The 20,499-nt window shown below is 17.6% G+C and overlaps 5 protein-coding genes across 5 annotated transcripts, besides 29 other annotated features; 2 read left to right on the top strand and 3 right to left on the bottom strand. All coding sequences in view use genetic code 6, as the record gives it.

The window, feature by feature from the left end:
* Window positions 1-719: 719 nt before the first annotated feature.
* Window positions 720-766: a microsatellite.
* A 424-nt stretch (window positions 767-1,190) lies between these two features.
* IMG5_137010 (hypothetical protein) lies at window positions 1,191-5,894 on the top strand (the record flags this gene model as incomplete). The annotated part of the gene is made up of 6 exons (XM_004031795.1): window positions 1,191-1,323; window positions 1,417-1,572; window positions 1,614-3,451; window positions 3,523-4,734; window positions 4,793-5,562; window positions 5,608-5,894. Coding segments are annotated over 6 exons (4,395 nt in total), but the record flags the coding sequence as incomplete, so codon positions are not given.
* Window positions 3,453-3,503: a microsatellite.
* A 1,024-nt stretch (window positions 5,895-6,918) lies between the features above and the next one.
* Window positions 6,919-6,964: a microsatellite.
* Window positions 6,951-7,025: a microsatellite.
* Window positions 6,951-7,030: a microsatellite.
* A 54-nt stretch (window positions 7,031-7,084) lies between these two features.
* Window positions 7,085-7,124: a microsatellite.
* A 253-nt stretch (window positions 7,125-7,377) lies between these two features.
* Window positions 7,378-7,439: a microsatellite.
* A 14-nt stretch (window positions 7,440-7,453) lies between these two features.
* Window positions 7,454-8,210, bottom strand: IMG5_137000 (hypothetical protein; the record flags this gene model as incomplete). The annotated part of the gene is made up of 2 exons (XM_004031794.1): window positions 7,454-7,509; window positions 7,562-8,210. 2 exons carry the CDS (start codon window positions 8,208-8,210, stop codon window positions 7,454-7,456), a joined length of 705 nt encoding a protein of 234 aa, XP_004031842.1.
* A 190-nt stretch (window positions 8,211-8,400) lies between these two features.
* Window positions 8,401-8,449: a microsatellite.
* A 1,055-nt stretch (window positions 8,450-9,504) lies between these two features.
* Window positions 9,505-9,539: a microsatellite.
* Window positions 9,540-9,791: 252 nt separating this feature from the next.
* On the bottom strand, window positions 9,792-10,698 carry IMG5_136990 (hypothetical protein; the record flags this gene model as incomplete). Its single annotated transcript, XM_004031793.1, has 4 exons — window positions 9,792-9,990; window positions 10,043-10,393; window positions 10,523-10,596; window positions 10,662-10,698. The coding sequence occupies 3 exons, from the start codon at window positions 10,696-10,698 to the stop codon at window positions 10,100-10,102; spliced, it is 405 nt and encodes a 134-aa protein (XP_004031841.1). The 3' UTR covers window positions 9,792-9,990; window positions 10,043-10,099.
* Window positions 10,699-10,704: 6 nt separating this feature from the next.
* Window positions 10,705-10,734: a microsatellite.
* A 638-nt stretch (window positions 10,735-11,372) lies between these two features.
* IMG5_136980 (protein kinase domain protein) lies at window positions 11,373-14,172 on the bottom strand (the record flags this gene model as incomplete). Its single annotated transcript, XM_004031792.1, has 7 exons — window positions 11,373-12,206; window positions 12,372-12,923; window positions 12,978-13,088; window positions 13,199-13,392; window positions 13,436-13,713; window positions 13,849-14,002; window positions 14,064-14,172. 7 exons carry the CDS (start codon window positions 14,170-14,172, stop codon window positions 11,373-11,375), a joined length of 2,232 nt encoding a protein of 743 aa, XP_004031840.1.
* Window positions 11,901-12,007: a microsatellite.
* Window positions 13,126-13,197: a microsatellite.
* Window positions 13,127-13,194: a microsatellite.
* A 403-nt stretch (window positions 14,173-14,575) lies between the features above and the next one.
* Window positions 14,576-14,633: a microsatellite.
* Window positions 14,634-14,912: 279 nt separating this feature from the next.
* Window positions 14,913-14,949: a microsatellite.
* Window positions 14,931-14,991: a microsatellite.
* A 13-nt stretch (window positions 14,992-15,004) lies between these two features.
* Window positions 15,005-15,060: a microsatellite.
* Window positions 15,061-15,073: 13 nt separating this feature from the next.
* On the top strand, window positions 15,074-16,909 carry IMG5_136970 (hypothetical protein; the record flags this gene model as incomplete). Its single annotated transcript, XM_004031791.1, has 6 exons — window positions 15,074-15,139; window positions 15,362-15,625; window positions 15,799-15,940; window positions 16,000-16,325; window positions 16,529-16,600; window positions 16,724-16,909. 6 exons carry the CDS (start codon window positions 15,074-15,076, stop codon window positions 16,907-16,909), a joined length of 1,056 nt encoding a protein of 351 aa, XP_004031839.1.
* Window positions 15,650-15,680: a microsatellite.
* Window positions 15,957-15,998: a microsatellite.
* Window positions 16,910-17,007: 98 nt separating the features above from the next.
* Window positions 17,008-17,046: a microsatellite.
* Window positions 17,008-17,047: a microsatellite.
* A 1,103-nt stretch (window positions 17,048-18,150) lies between these two features.
* Window positions 18,151-18,191: a microsatellite.
* Window positions 18,192-19,279: 1,088 nt separating this feature from the next.
* Window positions 19,280-19,376: a microsatellite.
* Window positions 19,292-19,353: a microsatellite.
* Window positions 19,296-19,363: a microsatellite.
* A 44-nt stretch (window positions 19,377-19,420) lies between the features above and the next one.
* Window positions 19,421-19,507: a microsatellite.
* Window positions 19,508-19,540: 33 nt separating this feature from the next.
* Window positions 19,541-19,588: a microsatellite.
* Window positions 19,548-19,598: a microsatellite.
* A 325-nt stretch (window positions 19,599-19,923) lies between these two features.
* Window positions 19,924-19,965: a microsatellite.
* Between the last annotated feature and the right edge of the window lie 534 nt (window positions 19,966-20,499).

The following is a 20,499-nucleotide window of genomic DNA, read 5'->3' as shown; positions in this document are numbered from 1 at the left end:
AATATTATATCTTTTCGATAGTTATGAATAGCATTTGATTGTATAGAATATTCGAAATCATCTTGTATTATTTACTTTATACATACATATATTTTAATTAGAACTGGAATATACTTTGTTAATAATATGTTTTATTACTAATATTCATAATATAGTTAATGATAATTTAAATTTTTGATATTTTATAGTTTTTATGTTTAAATTTTTATTGAGTCTAATAATATTTATGTTTCATAGTTCATTTTTTTTAATTTTTTTTATTAGAATTTTTACATTTTATTTATGAAAAATTGTATTTTTTTAATCGTAAAATTATTTTTTCTAAAATTTTCAAATAAATTTTTATAAAAATATTTAAAAAAATATTTTTTTACTAATTAGTTAATTAATACTATAAATTATATTAATTTTTTTAAAACTTTAAATTAAAAAAAATTAGTTATTTATAGTATGATTGATAATAAATAAGATAATTTATTTTTGATCAAACATATTTATTAATATTTGTATTTTATATTATAAAATAAATGTAGAATATTATAAAAAGTTAATTTTATATATATTAAAGTAATTTGGATAGAAAATTTTTTTATTAACATTTTTTTAATTTACACATATTTATTGTTTATAATTTTTTTATTTACTCTTTAATTTTTATTAAAAACTATAAAAAAACAAAAAAGGACATTATCATTTTTTTCTTAATTTTTTTTATTTTGAATATTAAATTAATAAAAAAAATAATAGATTAACTATTAAAAAAATAAAAAATGTTGATGTTTAATTTTTTTTTATTTCTACAAAATAAAATAGAAGATCAAAAATCTTTTCATAAAATATAATAGTGTATTTATTATTAAATATAAACAAATAAATACAAAGCTAATTTTCTTTTTTCGAAAATAAATAATAATTTTTTTACAAATTAATAACATTAATTTTGTATTTATAATTTCATTATAAAATTAAATAAATTAAAATATATTCTTCAATTATATTTTTTTTTTAAAGTTAAAAGAGTATATTTTTATTTTACAATAAATAAATAAAATAAAATAATTAATAAATAAAAATGTAAACTTAAGCTAATATATATGAATAACAAAAAGAAATGAAAAGAATGTAATTTCGAAAATATAAAAAAGAATCAAAAATTTAATATTCATATAAAATTACAATAAATAAAATAGTGGAAGCATATAATATAGCATTTTGACATCTTAAGAAATAATAGACATGTCAGAAATATGTTTGACAGAACCTTAATTTTATAATCCAGCAACAAAAGTACCTTTAAGCAGAGGTCCTTTAGATTTGAGAATGGTAATTAAGTAAAAATATAAAAAAAAAGCTCATACCATTTTTTTTATTAAAAATTATCAAATAAAAAAAAAATTAATAATAAATAAATAAAAGGGTCTTTCAATGCGAGAAAATAATCAAAAATGTCAAACATGTTAAATGGATATGATAGATTGTCCTGGACATTTTGGATATATAAAGTTAGTATTACCAATATTTCATGTAGGCTTTTTTACTGAAATAATAAACATTTTATAATGCATATGCAAAGTAAAAAAATATATATTTATAAATATAATTATAATTAATAGAATTGTGGTGAAATACTATTAAACATTGACGAAAAGTTAGCTTGTAAAAAGCGCATGTAACGCGCTATAAACGAGAAAAACTACTAACTACGAATGCTGATATATACAAAAATGCGTAAAGAGTGTAAAAAAGGTGCTAATTCACGTTGCCGTATTTGTGATTATAAAAATGGAAATTTAAAAAAAATGCCTAAAATGCCCACAACAATATCTTTTTAAAACCACACTAAAATGGAATCTGATTTCCGTGAAATAAAAAAATCAGAAAATCTTTAATAAGAAAACCTTCGTAAAATCCTTGATTAAAAATAACTTAAAGACATGATTCAACTTTATAATCCCCTTTAAACTTTTAATTTATTTAAAAAAATCGCCCAATCAGATGTCATATTATTCAATATAGACCAAAATCATCCTATAGACCTGATCCTAACACACATAATAGTTCCCCCATCATGTATCCGTCCTACAATAAAAGAAGGCGAATCAAATGTCCGACATGATGATTTAACAGTCAAAATTAGAGATTTTCTTGAAAGAAATAAACGAATTGCTTAAATGATAAACGATGGAGAAGATCCATCTAAAATAAATCAAGAATGGTTTTTATTATAATGTTCACATGCCCATTATTTAAATGCCGAAACTCCAAATTTACCATTTAAAATGGACAAAGATTTCGGAAAAAAAGACATTAGAGCCCTAGCTTAGAGACTCAAAGGAAAAAAAGGTAGATTTAGAGGTAATTTATCTGGAAAAAGATCTAATTTTACTGGTAGAACAGTTATTTCACCTGATCCTAATATTCCTATAGATAATGTTGTTATTCCAGAATATATGGCTAAAATATTAACTTTTCCGGAAACTGTGGCATCTTATAACATCGATAAACTTAAAAAATTAGTCATTAATGGACCCGATAAGTACCCTGGTGCTCATTATATAATTTCAAAGGATACTTAGGATAAATTTAATCTCTCAATAGATAATAGGAGGAAAAAAGCAGACGAGTTAAAAATCGGAGATGTAGTCGAAAGACATATCTAAAACGGAGAAATTGTGCTTTTTAATAGACAACCTTCATTACATAGGATATCGATTATGGCTTTTAAAGCTAATATATAGAAATGGAATACATTGAGGTTTAATGAATGTTGTTGTGCACCTTTTAACGCCGATTTCGATGGAGATGAAATGAATATTCACGTTCCATAGACTATAGAAGCTCGAGCGGAAGCCTAATATTTACTAGATGTAAAATAAAACCTAATAAGTCCTAAAAACGGAGAAACAATAATCGCTCTTGTGTAAGATTTCCTAACTGCATCATATTTAATTACTCATAAAGATATGTTTTTTGACAGAGCGGCTTTTTCCTAACTCTGTACTTATTTTTCAGATGGAAATGAATAAATATAATTACCTCCTCCTGCAGTTATTCTTCCAGTAGAAATGTGGACTGGAAAATAAGCAATTGACGCAATGTTAATTCCAAATAGAAAAAATAAAATAATTGTTAATTTAACTTTAAAAGAAAAATGTTACAATACCAAAAAAGACAGGGAAATAATGTGCCCAAAAGATGGATATGTTGTATTCTAAAATTCAGAATTGTTGTGTGGAAATTTAGGAAAAACAACTCTCGGTTCTGGAAATAAAAATGGTCTTTTCTATAGATTAAGTAGGGATAATTCTTAATAAATAGCAGCTGCGGTAATGACTAGATTCGCCAAATTATCCGCAAGATGGCTAAGTAATTATGGTATGACTATAGGTATAAGTGATGTTACTCCATCTCCTTAATTAAATGAATAAAATGAAAAATAAAAAGATGAAGCGTATATATATATATATATATATATATATATATATATATTTATATATATATATTTTATTTTATTTTTTAAAGGATATAGAAATGTACTTATGAAAGTAAAAAATTTGAACGAGAAATAAATGCTTAATAAAAATTACATACTACTTCAAATACTAGTGAAATAGCAGCTGATAAAAAAAAACAAGTCGAAGCTTTTATATCTAAAACTCTTAATTAAGTAAGAGAAGATATTGGTTCGAATTGTAATAAAGAGTTACCTCCTACTAATGGTCCTTTAATTATGGCAACTTGCGGTTCTAAAGGTTCTGCAACAAATCTTTCTTAAATGATTGGCTGTGTAGGTTAATAAATTATAGGTGGTAAAAGAGTTCCTAATGGTTTTACAGGCAGGACCTTACCTCATTTCGCAAAAGACGAAATCTTCCCTCACCCAGAGGCAATGGGATTTGTCAGAAATTCATTTTTTACTGGACTTTCGGCCCCAGAATTTTTCTTCCATACAATGGCTGGTAGAGAATCTTTAGTTGACACAGCTGTAAAAACAGCGGATACAGGTTATATGTCGAGAAGATTGGTTAAAATGTTGGAAGATCTCTCAATTAATTACGATTTAACTGTTAGAACTTGTGATAAAAAAGAATTAATTTAATTTAGATATGGAGGAGATGGAATATGTCCGTGGATGTCTGAAGAAAAAGTAAGCGATAAAAGCGTACCTGTGGATTTATATACAGTTTTTAAAAATGTAAAAAGCATTATTCCAAATAGGGATGGATAAAAGAGTCTTTTGCCTTTTTAAATTATGAAAATTACATTAAAATAATTACAGAATGTTAAAATGGATTATATTCCGGAATTAAAAATTAATAAAAATAATTAATTATAAATAAATGAAATAAATAATCATCATTATTAATCTGATAATATACATATATAAAAATTACTTTCTGATACTTATAAAGAAGATTCTTCAAGTATTGTAAAAGAACCTCTTGAATATTTCAAAGATAGTGTTTTTAATTTTATTAGATAAATATGTCTAAAAATCATCAAAGTAAGATAATAAATAGGACTGACAAGGGGAGATGATGAACTCACTAATAATGAATCAAGTATTCATGTAGATAACTCTATTCACATCACAGAATAATAACTAATGTTTTTCTTTAAATTAATATGGGAAAGATACCCTTAAATGCTTGTAGAACCCGGAGAGGCAGTCGGTGCTATTGGAGCGACTTCGATTTCTGAACCAGCAACATAAATGACATTAAAATCTTTTCAGTTAAAAAAATAAATATTTATTTTATATATACTATTTTTTTTTTAAATAAATGTATAGTTTTGCAGGTATTGCTAGTATGAATATTACATAAGGAGTTCCTCGTATGAAAGAAATTATCGACGCAGCCAAAAATATTAGTACTCCAGTAATAGATGTGAAGTTATTACCTGAATATTAAACAGATGAGTATAATTTTAGGTCGATAAGATTATAAATAGAAAAAACTTACTTAGGTGAAATTTGTGAATTTTATAAAGAAGCTTATTCACCAAAAGATTGTCATTTACACATATAATTGAATTAGTAATAATTAGAAAAATATAGGACTTTAGGATTATAAATTCCTACAGAAAATATTATAAAAGGAATTCTGGAAACTGCTAAAGACATAAAAATGGAATAAATAGTGGAAGTAAAAGAATAGGGATCACATTTTTCAACTGCTTTGAAAATTTACCCAACAAACGATTTGAAAAAAAATGTTTTTTTTAAAATTTAAAATTGGAAAAAAATACTTCCTACAGCTGTTGTTTCAGGAATGAAAAATGTTAAAAGAGTTAATATTTCAAAAGATAAAAAAAAAAATGAATAACATTATAAATTTGACCTTTTTGTAGAAGGAAATGCCCTAAAATAAATTTTAATGCTTGAAAAAGTAGATTTTTCATCAACTTCAACAGTAGATATTTATGAAGTGTTTGAAGTCTTGGGAATTGAAGCTGCAAGAAAAACTATTATTAATGAAATTACAAAAACTATTAAATCACATTCTCTTAATGTTGATACTAGGCATTTAGTTCTTGTGGCTGATGTACTTACTTCGAAAGGTATATAAATTTTTTTTGTTATGTTATTTTTTTTTTTATTAATAGGAAGATTATATGGATCAACTAGACAAGGTATTAATTTTATGAAAGACAGTACTCTTATGTTAGCTTCTTTTGAAAAAACTACAGAAATTCTTTATAATGCGGCTTTGTAGGGAAGGAAGGATTTATTAGAAGGAGTTTCAGAAAGGATTATTATAGGATAGAATATTCCAATGGGAACTGGGACTTTTAATGTTTTATATGGAAATTAAATAAATAAAAATTAGAAAGGAAAATACTTAATTAAATCAAAACTAAATTTTCAACCTTTATTTAATGAAAAAAATTGAAAAAAATAAATATTTATTATATTTAAAATAAAAAATTGTTTTTTATTTTTATTTTTCAAAAAAAAAAATATATATTATGAAGAATTTATATTTGATATTTGATATTTTTTTTTTTTTTTTTTTTTTTCAAAAAAATAAAATAAAAATAAAAATAAATAAATTTTTTTTAACTACTTTAAAGATCAAATTATAACCATTATTTTTGAAAGAATATTTAAATTATTATATTTATGCAAGCAAATAAAAACATTAATAAAGTAGAAAATAATAATACAAAAAAAAGTGCCTTAATAAAATCTAATAATGGCATAAATAAAACAAGAAAATAAGTTGTATGGAAGGAAAATATAGAAATAAATATCGTTGAAAATTGGAAAGAATATAACATTATTGATGATGATTAAGATAGAACTTAGTGCAAATGTTTAATATTTTGAAAAAAAAAATCTATAGAAAGTAAATAAACGAATATTTATTAAAACAAATTTATTTATAATATAATATATATATATATATATTATTTATAAAGAAAGTAAAAAATAATAAGATTATGTAGAAAAATAAAAAAATGTAATTAATAAATATTTATTAAATTCTATAATTAATAAAATTTCTAAATTAAAGTAAGATTTAATTTGTAATTTCTTTAATCTTATTGATAAATAAATAGAATTTTTTTTTTTTTTAATATTAAAATCTATATTTATATCTAAATTATTTGAATAATTAATATAAATGCTTTTTTATAAAAATAAAAAAAATAAACATAAAAATTAGTTAAAAAATTTGTATAAAAAAAGTCTTTTTTTTTATTTTAATCGAAATTATAAAAAAGTATAAATGATATTAATTTGATTGAATAAAAAAAAATATATTTATATTAAAATTTATATATAGTAATTTTTTTAAAAAAAAAAAAAAAAAAAATATAAAGATAAAAATTTATATTCATTTTTATTATTATATTATTAAAAAAAAAAATATCAAATATTAATATATATATATTAATTTATAAATTATCTAAAAATATATAAGTAAAAATAAATATAAATGTAAATATAAATAATATATATATATATATATTTATATATATTTATATATATTATATATATATATATATATTTATATATAATTTAACTTAAATTATTTTCAAATTTTTATATATAAAGATAATTTATTAATATTAAATAATTATTTATTTTATTATATTATTTTTTTTAATATTATTTTATATTTATCCATAATTATAATCTATTTTATTAATTCATATATTCACACTTGTAAATAATTTAATATAATTTTTTATTTTTAAATTATTATTTTTATATATATTAATATTTTAAACATTTGTTTACTTTTTATTATTTAAATTTTTTTTTCAAAATTCAAAAAGAATATTACTTTAAGATAATTATTTTTTAATGTAACGATATTCTTAATTACGATATAATAAATATTTTTTTAAACAATTTATTAGAAATTAATATACTATATAAAAAATAAAATATATATTAATAATAAAAAAACAAATATTCATAATAAATATTTTATTAAAATCCTCATTTTTATTTTTATTCTTATTCTTCTTTTTTATTGTTATCATTTTTCACTTAACCTTTTAAAAAAAATTAAAAAAACTATAATACAAATAAATTAATAAAAATTACCTTCTTTTTTAAAAGCTTCCCATTCTTTTTAAACAGTATTAAATCTTCCGAAATATTTGCTAAAAGGTTAAAGTGTGCTAATATATCTAACATGCCTTAAACAATGTGGATTATCTAATCTGATTTTTTCTTCAAAAGCTACTCTAAATGCAAAATGAAGAACTCCTGCTAAAGCAATATCTGCAATACTTAATTTTTATCCAACCAAAAAAACATCAATTTTTAATTAATCATTAAAAAACTTCAAATACTTTTCGAATTATTTCTTTCCATTTTTTACTGTATTCTCATCATAAGCCTTATATCCGTAAATACTATTAGTAACATCAGTAACTGCGCTGTATAAACTATTAATCGCCATATCAAAAAACTAGTCTATTTTAGTTTCTTCTAAACCGTTTTTTCCTTATAATTTTTAACTAGCTCTTACTATATATTTTATTATCGCAGTTATAGTATATATTGTATCCTTTTCTTCTGTTATTAATATTGGGACGATTCCTATTGGATATTTCTTCATGAATTCTTTCCCCATAGCTTCTTTGTATTCTACATATACATGATTTATAGGTACGTTACAAAACTCAGCGGTTACTAATGCCAGATTAGTGTGAATATTTCCTACTGGTCCTAATAATTGTAATACCATTATTATTATTTGTTTTTATAATATTTTTTTATATTAGAAATTGATATATCTTTTTTGTTTTTTTTGTTGTATATATTTAATTAATGTTTATACTTTTTATATTATAAATATTTTTTCTTTATTTTTTTATAAAATTAATATTTTATTTTTAAAAATAAAAAAAAAAAAATATTAATAATATATTTTTATTTAAAATATAAATATTAATAAAAAAAAAATAACTATAACAAAATAAAAAAAAAACATATACTTACGTTTTCTTAAAAAAATAAAATAAAAAAAACCAAAATAAATATATGTTTAGTTTAGAATTCAGTAAATTTGAAAATGAGGAAGATATATCAAAATTATATTCTATCTACAACTAAGATAAAGATAGACGTGTAATGAATGAAGACGTATTCTAAGAACCCTATCATTCAAGACCCGTTCCCCGCAAAATAAAACAGAAAATTGCCTTAGACAACAATAATTATATTGAAGAAGACTATGGGCCTTATTTGAGATATTTATTAATGTTATATTTAATATTATTATTTTAGGTAATTTTCGTATATTTATTTATAACTGTATTAGTTAATTATTTTCCAGATGTTTTAAATTATTTTGAATAAAGTATATGGATATTATGTGTAACTCTGCCTTTATTTATACTTTTGATATTTACTAGTTATTTCTTGAGACCAAGAGTCAGTTCATGTCCTATTAATGCTTTAATTTTATTCGCTTATACATTTTTTTTATCAATTTTATATTGCTTTATTTACAATTTATATGGAGAAGGGTTAGCTTTTTATATTCTAGCGCTTTTAGGAGGACTTTATTTTTCGTTAGTTTGTTATGTTATTATGTCACATAATAGTTAATTATATCTCTAAGGAAATATTTTTTTTATATGTATAAGTACTTTTATAGTTTATTAAATGTATCTTCTTTTTCAAAATATTAATTATTTAAAATTACTTGTTATACTTACTTTGGCTATTATATATGCTCATTTACTTGTTTTTGAATCATAAACTAAAATTCTAGATTAATTCTTTTATGAAAGAGATACCGTTATTAGCTCGGTTACGGTTTTTCCAGATATTATTGAACTCATTATTAAAATTAATGGATTACTTAAATAATTTGTTATGTAAAGAATTAAAAAAAAAGCTGAATGAATAATAAAATGTATTTATATTTTTTTATATTTTATATATAATTAAATATAAATAATTATTTTTTTCTAAGGTTTGCATTTTTTATTAAAAAAAACATATATATATATATATATTTATTGTTAAATAAATATACATAGTTATATTTTATATATAGTTTATATTTAAAATACTTTTCAATCCAATGTTTTTTATAATTTTCAAAGATCAAAACTTATAATAATAATAATATGAAACATAAAAATTTTGTTTATGTTTAAATAAAAAATAATTAATATTTTTAAATATTAGAATTTAATGAGATAAATATTTACAAATAATTATTTATAAAATATTAAATAGAAAATTTTAATATTTAAAAAAAAAAAAAAAAAAACTTTGTTAAATAAAAATAATGTAATAATGAAAAATTTACATATGTTTAAATAATTATATTTTATTATTTTTTTTAATAGAAATATAATAAAAATAATACAATAAAATAAAATAACATTAAATCCAATATTTCTTTTTTAAAAAATAATAGTAATCAAATTCAAACATTAATTTCACCCTTGTTAATAGCTTCAATAATTTTCTTGGGATGTTATTTGTTGACTGTAACACCAATAGATTAACTATATATATAAAAAAAATAGATATATGTTATATATATATATATAATATTACGCAGTTCCTAGAATAGATTTTACTGTTCCTGCGAATGTTTTTGCGAACGATTTATTATCAGCTTCCATAATTTTTGCAACTTTTTTTATTTATTCTAATGAAAGGTCGCCGTTGTGTTTAACTATTATTAATATAAATATTATAATTATATAAAATATATTTTTTTATACCATTTTTAACTTTCTTTCTATCTCTTACATGTTTTCCGAGTTCCTTTATAAGTAAAGCAGAAGATGTATTTAAAATTGTAACTTCAGCAGCTCTATTTTAGCATTTTAATGAAACCATAACTCTAATACCTTTATGATCGTTACAAGCTTTAATAATATCTTCACCAACTTTTTTTGCGTTCTTTTTTATTTTATAAATAACAAAAAAAATGTTTAATATTTTTATCCCAAATTTTATAAAAAAATATTATCATATTATATATATATTTATTTATTTTATATATAAGAATATTAAATTTGATTGTTATACCAAACCAAGAGGACCAAGTTTAGGTGCCAATGTAGATGCAGGACCAGGTTCACCACCGAAAACTTTAATGTTAACTTTTTTTTTTTTTTTTTAATTATTCAGTATTAATATATGTAGCTTCTTCTTTTTTTTTTATTACTGAATCTAACTTCGTTGGGATCAACTTTAGGAGGCATTTTTAATTTTTTTTTTTTTTTTTTTATTTTTTTTTTGTAAATAAATTATTATATATCTTTAAATAAATATTAATTATTTTTTTATTTTTTTGTTATTTAATAAAATTGATCCTTATTTAATTTTGACAAAATTAATTTTTACTTTATTTTTTATGGAGTAAAAATAAAATATTTAATAATATTTTTATTTTTAAATAACTACTTAAATGGTTTACTGAATTTAAATTTTTAAATAAATTCTTTAAAAAATATAGTATTTTTAACTTATAAAAGTTCACTAAAAAAAATTTACTTTAATAAGTTAAGATTAATAAATTTAAAGATAATATAATAAATATAAATATTTAATAAAAATTTTCATATATATTTATAAATTTTATATTTAAATAATTAAATAAAAGTTAAAAATAGAAAAAATACATTAAATTTTATAAACATAATAATAAAAAAAAATATTAATAAATAATATAATTATCTAATATTCTTAAAAATAATTACTTTTAATTTATTAAAAATTATAATATACTTTTAAACAATTTATTTATATAAATTAAAAGATAAAGAAAAAGCAAAAAATTTTAACAAATAATATATATAATAAATGATTTTTTTATTTAAAAGAAGAAAAATGTTATTTATTATCAAATTATAATATATAAAAAATTCAAAAATTTTCAATTTTTTTGCAAATAATTTAATCCAATATTATTTTGAATTCTTGGTGAAAATTTTTTATTAAGATTACTAACATTAGAATTATTACCAACATTATTATTTTAAATTTGACCCGGAGACCTATTATTTCCAAAATTATTGAAAGTTTGAAAGTTCAAATCATTATTATATTATCCTTTTAAATTTCCTTATTAAAATTTCAGCTAAGATTATTTATTATTTTATCCAGGATTAATCTAAATTTATTAATTAAATTAAGAATTATTATTTTTTATATTAGCCATAGTAGCCAAGTACAAAGGAATTTACTTTTTAAAATCCTAATCAGATTAAAGTATTTATTATTAAGGTTTTAAATAATTAAAAGAAAATTATTACTAAGGTTTTTATTACTATTAAAGAGGACTTCTATTTTTTAAAAAGCCTTCTCCTTATTTTTATGATACATTTATTGGTTTTTAAATTAAAGCTTATTATTATTATAATTATATAATGTAATTTTATTTATTTATTTGAAAATTGTCATAATTATTATTATTATAATTATTATAATTATTATTATTATTATTATTGTTATTATTATTATTGTTATTATTGTTATTATTAATATCATTAATATTATTATTATTTTATTTATCTATGATAGATTTTTGTAAATTTTATTATAATAAATTACTTTAAATTGGTTTAAATAATTTATTATTTAAATTTGAATAACTATAGTTAGGAATTTATTATTAATATTAAGGAGTTTCTTGTTAAAAAATCGTTTTTTAAGGTTAAGGAGATTAACTTTTAATAAAATTTGCTGGAATAATTTATTTTTCAAAATTCTATAATTTTAAATTTTAATAAAATAAAATAAAACACATAAAAAATGTAAATATAATAAACAAAACAACAACAAATAAATAATATTAATATAAAATATAATTATTTATTTTAAATAAAAAAAATATATGTATTAAAAAAGTTACTTATAATTATCCTAATTTAACGTTAAAATCATCTAAAATAACTTAAATTGGAGTTTTTGTATTTTCAAGATTTTATTTATATGTATATCCTATAAAGTTTATATTTTTTCTATTTTTGTCTATTTTCTTATTATTTTCTGGCTAAATCCAAGGCTCTTCTTCATCAAATTTATCAAAATTTTAAACATCAATATCATTATTAACATCTGGCAAATAAACAGCTTATTTTTACCTTAATTTTTTCCATTCTACGCCTCTAAAAAATGGATGAGCACATACTTCTTAAACTCCATGAAGTCCCAACCTTTCTTTTTAATCTGAAATAAGTTTATAAATTAAATCTTTAGCATGAGGTGAAAGATTCGACTCCTCTGGAATTGAAAAATGACTTTTCCAATTAATAATTTTTTAACAAGTTTCAGCTGGTTATTCTGAAAAAAAAGGAGGATACCCAACTAACATTTCAAATAAAATAACTCCTAAACTCCACCAATCAACTAATTCTGTATATCCTTATTGTCCAAAAACCTCAGGAGCAATATAATCAGGGGTTCCAACTGTAGAAAATACTAACTAAAAATATTTATTAATATATATATTTATTTGATTTTTTTTTTTGTAAATTACTTATCTATTTTTTTTATATAATTCATGTCTTTTTGTCAGTAAAATTGTAGGATCTTTTTAAACAGTACCTTCTAATTAATATATTTAATCTTTATTCAATATATTTTTAGTCTTAAAAAATTATAAAATAATAAATAAAAAAAAAAAAATATAAATATATATATATATATTTTATATATATTTATATATATTTTTATATAATATATATATCATATATATACTGAATGTTTGCAAAGTCCAAAATCAGATAATTTTATATGCCCATTTTTTTCAATTAAAATATTATCTGGTTTTAAATCTCTATGTATATAATTCATTTTATGCACTGAATCAATAGCCAATACTAATTCACTTGCATAAAATCTTGATTCTTATTCTGTTAAAATATCTTTCTTCATTAATAAAGTCATTAAATCTTTATTATTAAATAAAAATTATAATATATAAATATATATTACCTCCTCCTTATAAATATTCCATTACTAAATAAAGATAATTACTATCTTAAAACGAACAAATCAAATTTACTATCCATGGATTGTTCAATGTAGCTAATATATCCCTTTCAGCTCTGACATGATTTATTTAATTTTTTTAAAGCATTTCTGATTTTTTCATTTTTTTTATTGCCACTATTTAACCTGTTTTTTTATCTCTACATACTCGAACTTCTCCAAAAGCACCTCTTCCTATTATTGATAAAGGTTCATAATCATTCGCTGTTATTTTTTATCTCCTTTTTTATTAAAAAAAATAAATTAATGAAATATTAAAAATATAAATTTTATTTTTCTTTATTATTTAAAAAGTGAACAACCAATAATTTATTTTGTTTAAATTTTATTTTTTATATTTTGTATTTTATCTTTACTTTTTTCTACTAAATTAAAGTTCTTATTTTATAACTTCTCTTTCTATTATTTATTTTTCAACAGGATTCATATTTAATATATCCATCTTTTCTTATAAAAGCTATAAATTTTATTTAAATTCTTTTTCTGATATTAATGCTTTTGCGTATTTTCCTTAATATTTATATTTTTAAATTAATTATAATTTTCATAAAAATAAAATAAATAATAATACTTTCTATATATGCTTTAGCTGATTCGACTCTATCCTTTGTTGCTGCTGATATTTAGAGTTATTATTATTTTGTATTTTAACCGTCTTATTAAATATTGTTATTGTTCATTTTATCAAAAAAAAAAAAAAACGAAAGAATATTTTTTTTTGTAATTTTTTTTTTATATTTATATATAATTTTGTTTGTTTTTTAGTCTATTAATATTTTCTTTGAATAAAAAAGAAAAAAAAATATAACGATAAATGAATATTTGATAAAAAATATTTTTTTGGATTAAATAAAAACATAATTTATTCTCTTTTATTTTTAAGGGATAATATATACATGAATTCATAGAAATATTTTTAATTTTAAACTTGTTATAATAATAAAATTTTCAATAAAGGTAATTAATTGATTCTTTTTTATTATTTGTTTAAATAAATAAATTGCAAAAAAAAAAAAATTAATTAATTTAATTAAAAAACAGATTATATTAAATAAAATTATTTAAATATTTATGTAATTTAAATTTAATAATAAAATGATTTTATATTACAAATTATCATTTATTAATAAAATTATTTTATCATAATTTCTTTTTTTATTTATTTTATAATAATGAATATTATATTAAATTTTTTAAATAAAATTTTAATATTAAAATATAAAACTAAATAAATAATATTCAAATATTTTTATTATTATTTATTTCTTTATTTAATTATATATATAATATTCTTTAAAAATAATATATTCTTTTTAAATTTTTTAAATATAAAAAAAAAAATGTAAAATAACCTATATGAAAACTATAAAATAAATATAAGATAAAAAATTCAGATATTTAAATAAAATTATTTATATTTTATAGATATTTTTATATATAAATAATTTTTTATATATTTATTTTCTAAATATTTTTTTATATTTAATTTTAAATTAATTAAAATATTTATAAAAATTAAAAAAAAAAATAATTAAAAATAAACAAAATATAAAAAAAGAAAATAAATTCTTTTAAAAAAAAATGAGTAAAATTCCAAAAAAACAAATTCAACAAAAGACTAGTTTTTTTACAGAAAAGTCTAGTAAAGTCATTTATTTAAATTTTATATAAATAATCAAAATACATACATACAGAAAAAACATATAAAAAGCACTTTAATCAAATAAAATAATTTTTTAATTTCCCAATAAAAAGATTAAAATGAATGAAAGCTTTTTTTAAAAAAAAATAATAATAATATATAAATTTTTCAAATAATAAAAAATTTATTTTCAAAATTAATTAAAAAAAATATATATAATAAAAAAGAAAGATATTGAAGATGAAGAGGATGAAGAAAATGAAAAAAACATGCTGAAAAAACTCAAAAAAAACAAAGAGAAAAAATCTAAAAAAATTCTTTAATCAGATTCTGATTCTGACCAAATGAACAATGAGCAAACTAGAATTTTTATAAAAAAGAAAAAAGTCGAAGAGTAAAAAATGCCTTAAGAAGAGACACAAATAAGTGCTAATAATTACAAAAATGATAGTAGAAAAATCATATATGTTCCTCCTTTAAATATAAATATGGTAGAAAATTGCATTTTATATTTTAAATTAACAAAAAAAAAAATTAACAAAAAAAGTGCTTTTAAGAAATATTATAATAAACTTAAAAAGATCCCAATAGTCTAACTATTATAAGGAATATATTATCTGCAGGAAATAAAAAGCTTATTGATAAATAAATTACTTTTAAAAAGAAATGGAATTAATTAAGAAATTCTAATTGTTCTCATGAAGAATATTAAAAATGGGAAGAATCATTGAAAAAAAGTGAAGCTTTTGACATAAAAGATATTAAAGAAACAATTATATAAAGACTCGTAAATTGCAAAATAAAGGGTATTTATTTAAAAAAATATAATAATATAAATTATATATATATATATATATATATATAGGATTTTAAAGTAAGGAATAATTACTATAAAAGGGAATTTAAGAAATAATTGAATAAAATCCTTAAATTAATGATATAGAATATGAATTAGATGAAGCTTCATTAGAAGAGTTCAGAAATGACTAATTTAATTTATTAGAAAAATTAATGAGTGAAAATAACTTAATTGCCACTGATTTATTAAGCTAAAATAATTTATAAAATATTGAAAACTTAGATCAGGCAATAATTGAAATAGAGGAAAATTATTATAATAGCAAAAATAGTGTATAAAAATAATTCGAAATATACGAAAAAGAAGAAAATAGTATAAAAAAATATACTTAAGTAAATATTTCGAAAATAAAGAAAAATCTTAATAATTTTAAGTGCCTTAATAATAAAATTAGTCATAAAATCTTAATTATTTAAATGATTAAAATGATGATTTTCATTCTAAAAATTCATTTGATATTTTCAAAAATATTGAAAATTATTCTTTTTAGAAAATTTTTAATAATTATGATAAATATATCAATTTATCTAATTAGGATTGCTCATTAATCACTATGAGGGTAAAATCGCTTCTTTTAGATATTAAATCTGACGAATTGTTTACTGATGTAAAATTCTAAAAAGAATAGTTTGATAAGTATAAATAACTTTTATAAAAAATAAATGTAATTTTTTGTTATTATGTTTTCATTTATATATATTTTTTCTTTCTTTTTTTTTTTTTTTAATAGAGTATTGAAAATACTGATAAATTAGATGAATAAACTACATTTTAACTTGTAGAGTTGACTGCTTATATTATGAATAATGTCCATTATTTTTAAAAATTTAATTTAAAATGCGATTTGTTACACCCTTTAGATCTTTAATATGTTATAGATAAGTTTTTGAATAATATTTAAAAATAAAATAAATGATTAGGATAAGAAATATAAATAAATAAGAAACAAAGGAGTTTTTTAAAAAAACTAAATATAAGTTTATTTATTTGATGATGATAAAATATTAATAAAAATTTTGATTTTTTTTTTTTTTTGATTTTTTTGATTTTTTTTTTTAGTTTAATTAATTTCATTTATTATTATTTTTTAAAGAAAAATATTTAAACTAAAAAACAAATTTTAATAATTTTTTTTTATATGTATTTATATTATATATTATATTTTTTTAAATGAATTAAAAAAAATAAAAAATTATAATATTTTTTTTAATTTTTTTTTAAAAAAATTTATCTGATTTATAATTTTTAAAAATGGTAATTATTTAAAATTAATATAATTTATTAAATAATAATAAACAGAAATTTTAAAATAAAAAAACATAAAAAAAATAATAATAATTAAATTTACTTTATAAAATAATTAAATTTTATTTGTTTATTGATATATATATATAAAAAAAAAAAACGATTTACTAATTTATATAAATACATACATACATAAATATATTAATCTATGGGATAATGTTGTGGTCAAATTAATTAAGATTTAAAGAAGACCCAATAATCAACTGAAATAGATATTAACGATATTTAATAATGTTCGGATAAATTATAAATAGATTAATAATTATCATAAAGTTAAGGGACTTCCAGGAATTAACATGAATCCTCAAAATTAGATTAGAATTCTATAATAAAAATGCATTAATCAAATATAGATATATTAGAATTAGATAAATAATACGATTAATAATATGTAATATAAAATTATTAAATTTTTTATTATAATAAAAAATTATATGTAGATATTCCTTAGACTATATACAGATACAAGTGATATAGAATAACCAAAATAAAACATAATTATATAAGACTGTTATTAATAAGTAGAGAATATTCAAAAATAAATAGAATAAACACAAAATCAATACAAATAAAATAAAAGTTTTTGCGAAAACATCAAAAGATAATCAATTAATTTATAAAATTTTTAATTTAGTGCTTTAAATTTGGGAAACAAATAAAACCAGGAAGAATTAGCCAAAATTTAAGAAGAATAAAAATAAATGGAAATTTAATAATAAAAATTATAAGAAGAATAGATTTTATTAGAATAAAAAGAAGCAGAATATAAAAAATAATTGGAGGAATAATAAAAATAATTATAAATTATATAAATTGAATAATTACTGTAAAAGTAAAATATACCAATAATAGAAAAAAAAATATATAGTAAAAAAAGAAAATAATATAATAAATTAAAAAGAATTTTAATTAAATGAAAAATATCTACTTCTTAAACTCTATATATTAATAAAAATAATATTATTCCTAAAAATATTAAGAATAATATATAATTGTCACCTAAAATGAATAATTTAAATTAAGATAGTAATAATAGTGGGTCTTAATTAAGTTTAGATAGACCAAAATCTATTATTAAAAAAAGAAACGAAAAATCTTTGGCTGGATCTGAGGCTGGAAGTTAAAAATAAAAATAAAAAAAAAGTTAAGTTTAAAGAAAGCATTATCTAAAAAGTAAATAAAAAGAAAAAAAATATTGAAAATTTAGTTTATATTTTCTTTTTTTGGCTAAAAATATGATTATAAAATACTAAATAAATATTAAATTAGAAATAAAAAATATTTTAAGTAATAATATATTTAATTACGTTTTTTTAATGTATTTTTATTTGTTAATATTAGAAATATATATATATTTTGTATACTTTCATAAATTTTTTAAAAATATTTTCTTTTATAAATGTATAAATAATATATGAGAGAAAAAAAATTATCAAAAAATTTTTTTTAATAAAATAAAAACAAATATCTATATATAATATATATATACTATTTATAATTTATATTAATAACTAATAATTATAATTTATTATTATTTTTTATAGTATTTTTACTTTTATTATTAATATTATTGTTTTTTATTATATATATTTTCAATATAAGTATTTAATTTATGAATTATTAGATTCTTTTTTGATATTTTATATAGGAATAGAAATAGATCTATTTTCTTAATTAATAGTTAAATTACTTTAATTTTGTATATTATTTATAGCAATAGTATTTTTATAAAGATCATAATATTTATTTTGTTCGGAATTTAATATTTTTTTCTACTAATTAATAAAAAAATTAATTTAATTAATAGATGTATTATCTATCTACGAATTAACCAAAAATGTATCAATCTTTAATTTATTTTTGTCATTATTTTTTTAATAACTGATTAAATTTAATTTTAATTAAATTCTGGTCTATAAAAATAAAAAGAATTTTAAAATATATTCTTAATATTATTTTTTTATTAATTTTTAATTAAAAAATTATAATATAAATTATTATTATTATTAATATTATTATTATTATTATTATTAATATTATTACTTTTATTATTATCTTAGTTATTTTTATTTTAATATAAAATATTACTTTTATTTAGATTTTCATTATTATCCATCTCTTAATTATTTTTTTTTAAATTATTATTATATTTCTTTATTTTTAACATATTATTTTTATTATTTTATATTTAACTTTGATTATATTTATTTTTATGCAAAGAAAGTTCATTTTTTGAATTATTATTATTAATTTTATTTTTTTAAATTATTTATGATTTTTTTAAATATTATTCTATATTTATAAACTCATCGTATTTTTCTATAGTAAATTATGAATTAAGTTTTATACTTTTAATTTCTTCTTTTTTAAATATATCTAAACTATTATTATTTACAGAACTTTTATTACGGTTATGGTTAGAAATAGAATTGATTATATTTTATTAATTTGTGAATTATTTTATTTTATCTTCACTTTGTATATTTTGAAAAGTCTATGATAATGACTTTATGCAGTTATTATTATTTCTTTCATTTTAAATAATTTTATTTTTTTGTTATTAATTAAATTTAATATTTACTATATTATCGAAATTAGTAAAAAAAAAATATTTCTTGCCATAAATTATTATTAATACTTTATTATTATATTTTATTTTATTATTTTTTTGATTAATTGCTAGAATTTTTATTTTCTTATACAATTTCGGTTTATTGTACTGATTTAAAAGGTGAGTTTTTATTTAATTCTCTTTATGTAGTTTTTTTCTTATTTTTTTTTGTTTTTTTCAATTTATTAAATATATTTTTAATATAATTTACAATTGAATCTGCTGTTGTTATTATTGAATCTAATGGACAGTGTATTTCTTATGACTCTTTATGTGATCTTTTAAATAAAAAATTATTCTTTGATTTATTTAGGATTTGGTTAGCTTTTTTCATTACTTAGTTTAAATTTGAGTTAGTTGTATTTGTTAGATTTTAACGGCATGTTTTCGATTTAGTATGAAGTATGGAATTATAATTTTAGTGTAGGATTTAGTATTGTCTTTGTGAGTTTTGTAAATTCATTTTTTATTTTATAGTTGATAATATTTTTAATTATATTTTGTTTTATCTATTAATATTTTATTCATTAATATTAAATTTTTAAAAATATTTAAATTTATAACTTGAAATATTAAAAATAAAAACAATG

The sequence above is a fragment of the Ichthyophthirius multifiliis genome, assembly GCF_000220395.1.
Source record: "Ichthyophthirius multifiliis unplaced genomic scaffold scaff_1120509251065, whole genome shotgun sequence".
In the NCBI taxonomy this organism is placed as follows: domain Eukaryota; phylum Ciliophora; class Oligohymenophorea; order Hymenostomatida; genus Ichthyophthirius; species Ichthyophthirius multifiliis.
The sequence above is the reverse complement of the archived record's forward strand: the minus strand, read 5'-3'. Positions and strand labels throughout refer to the sequence as shown.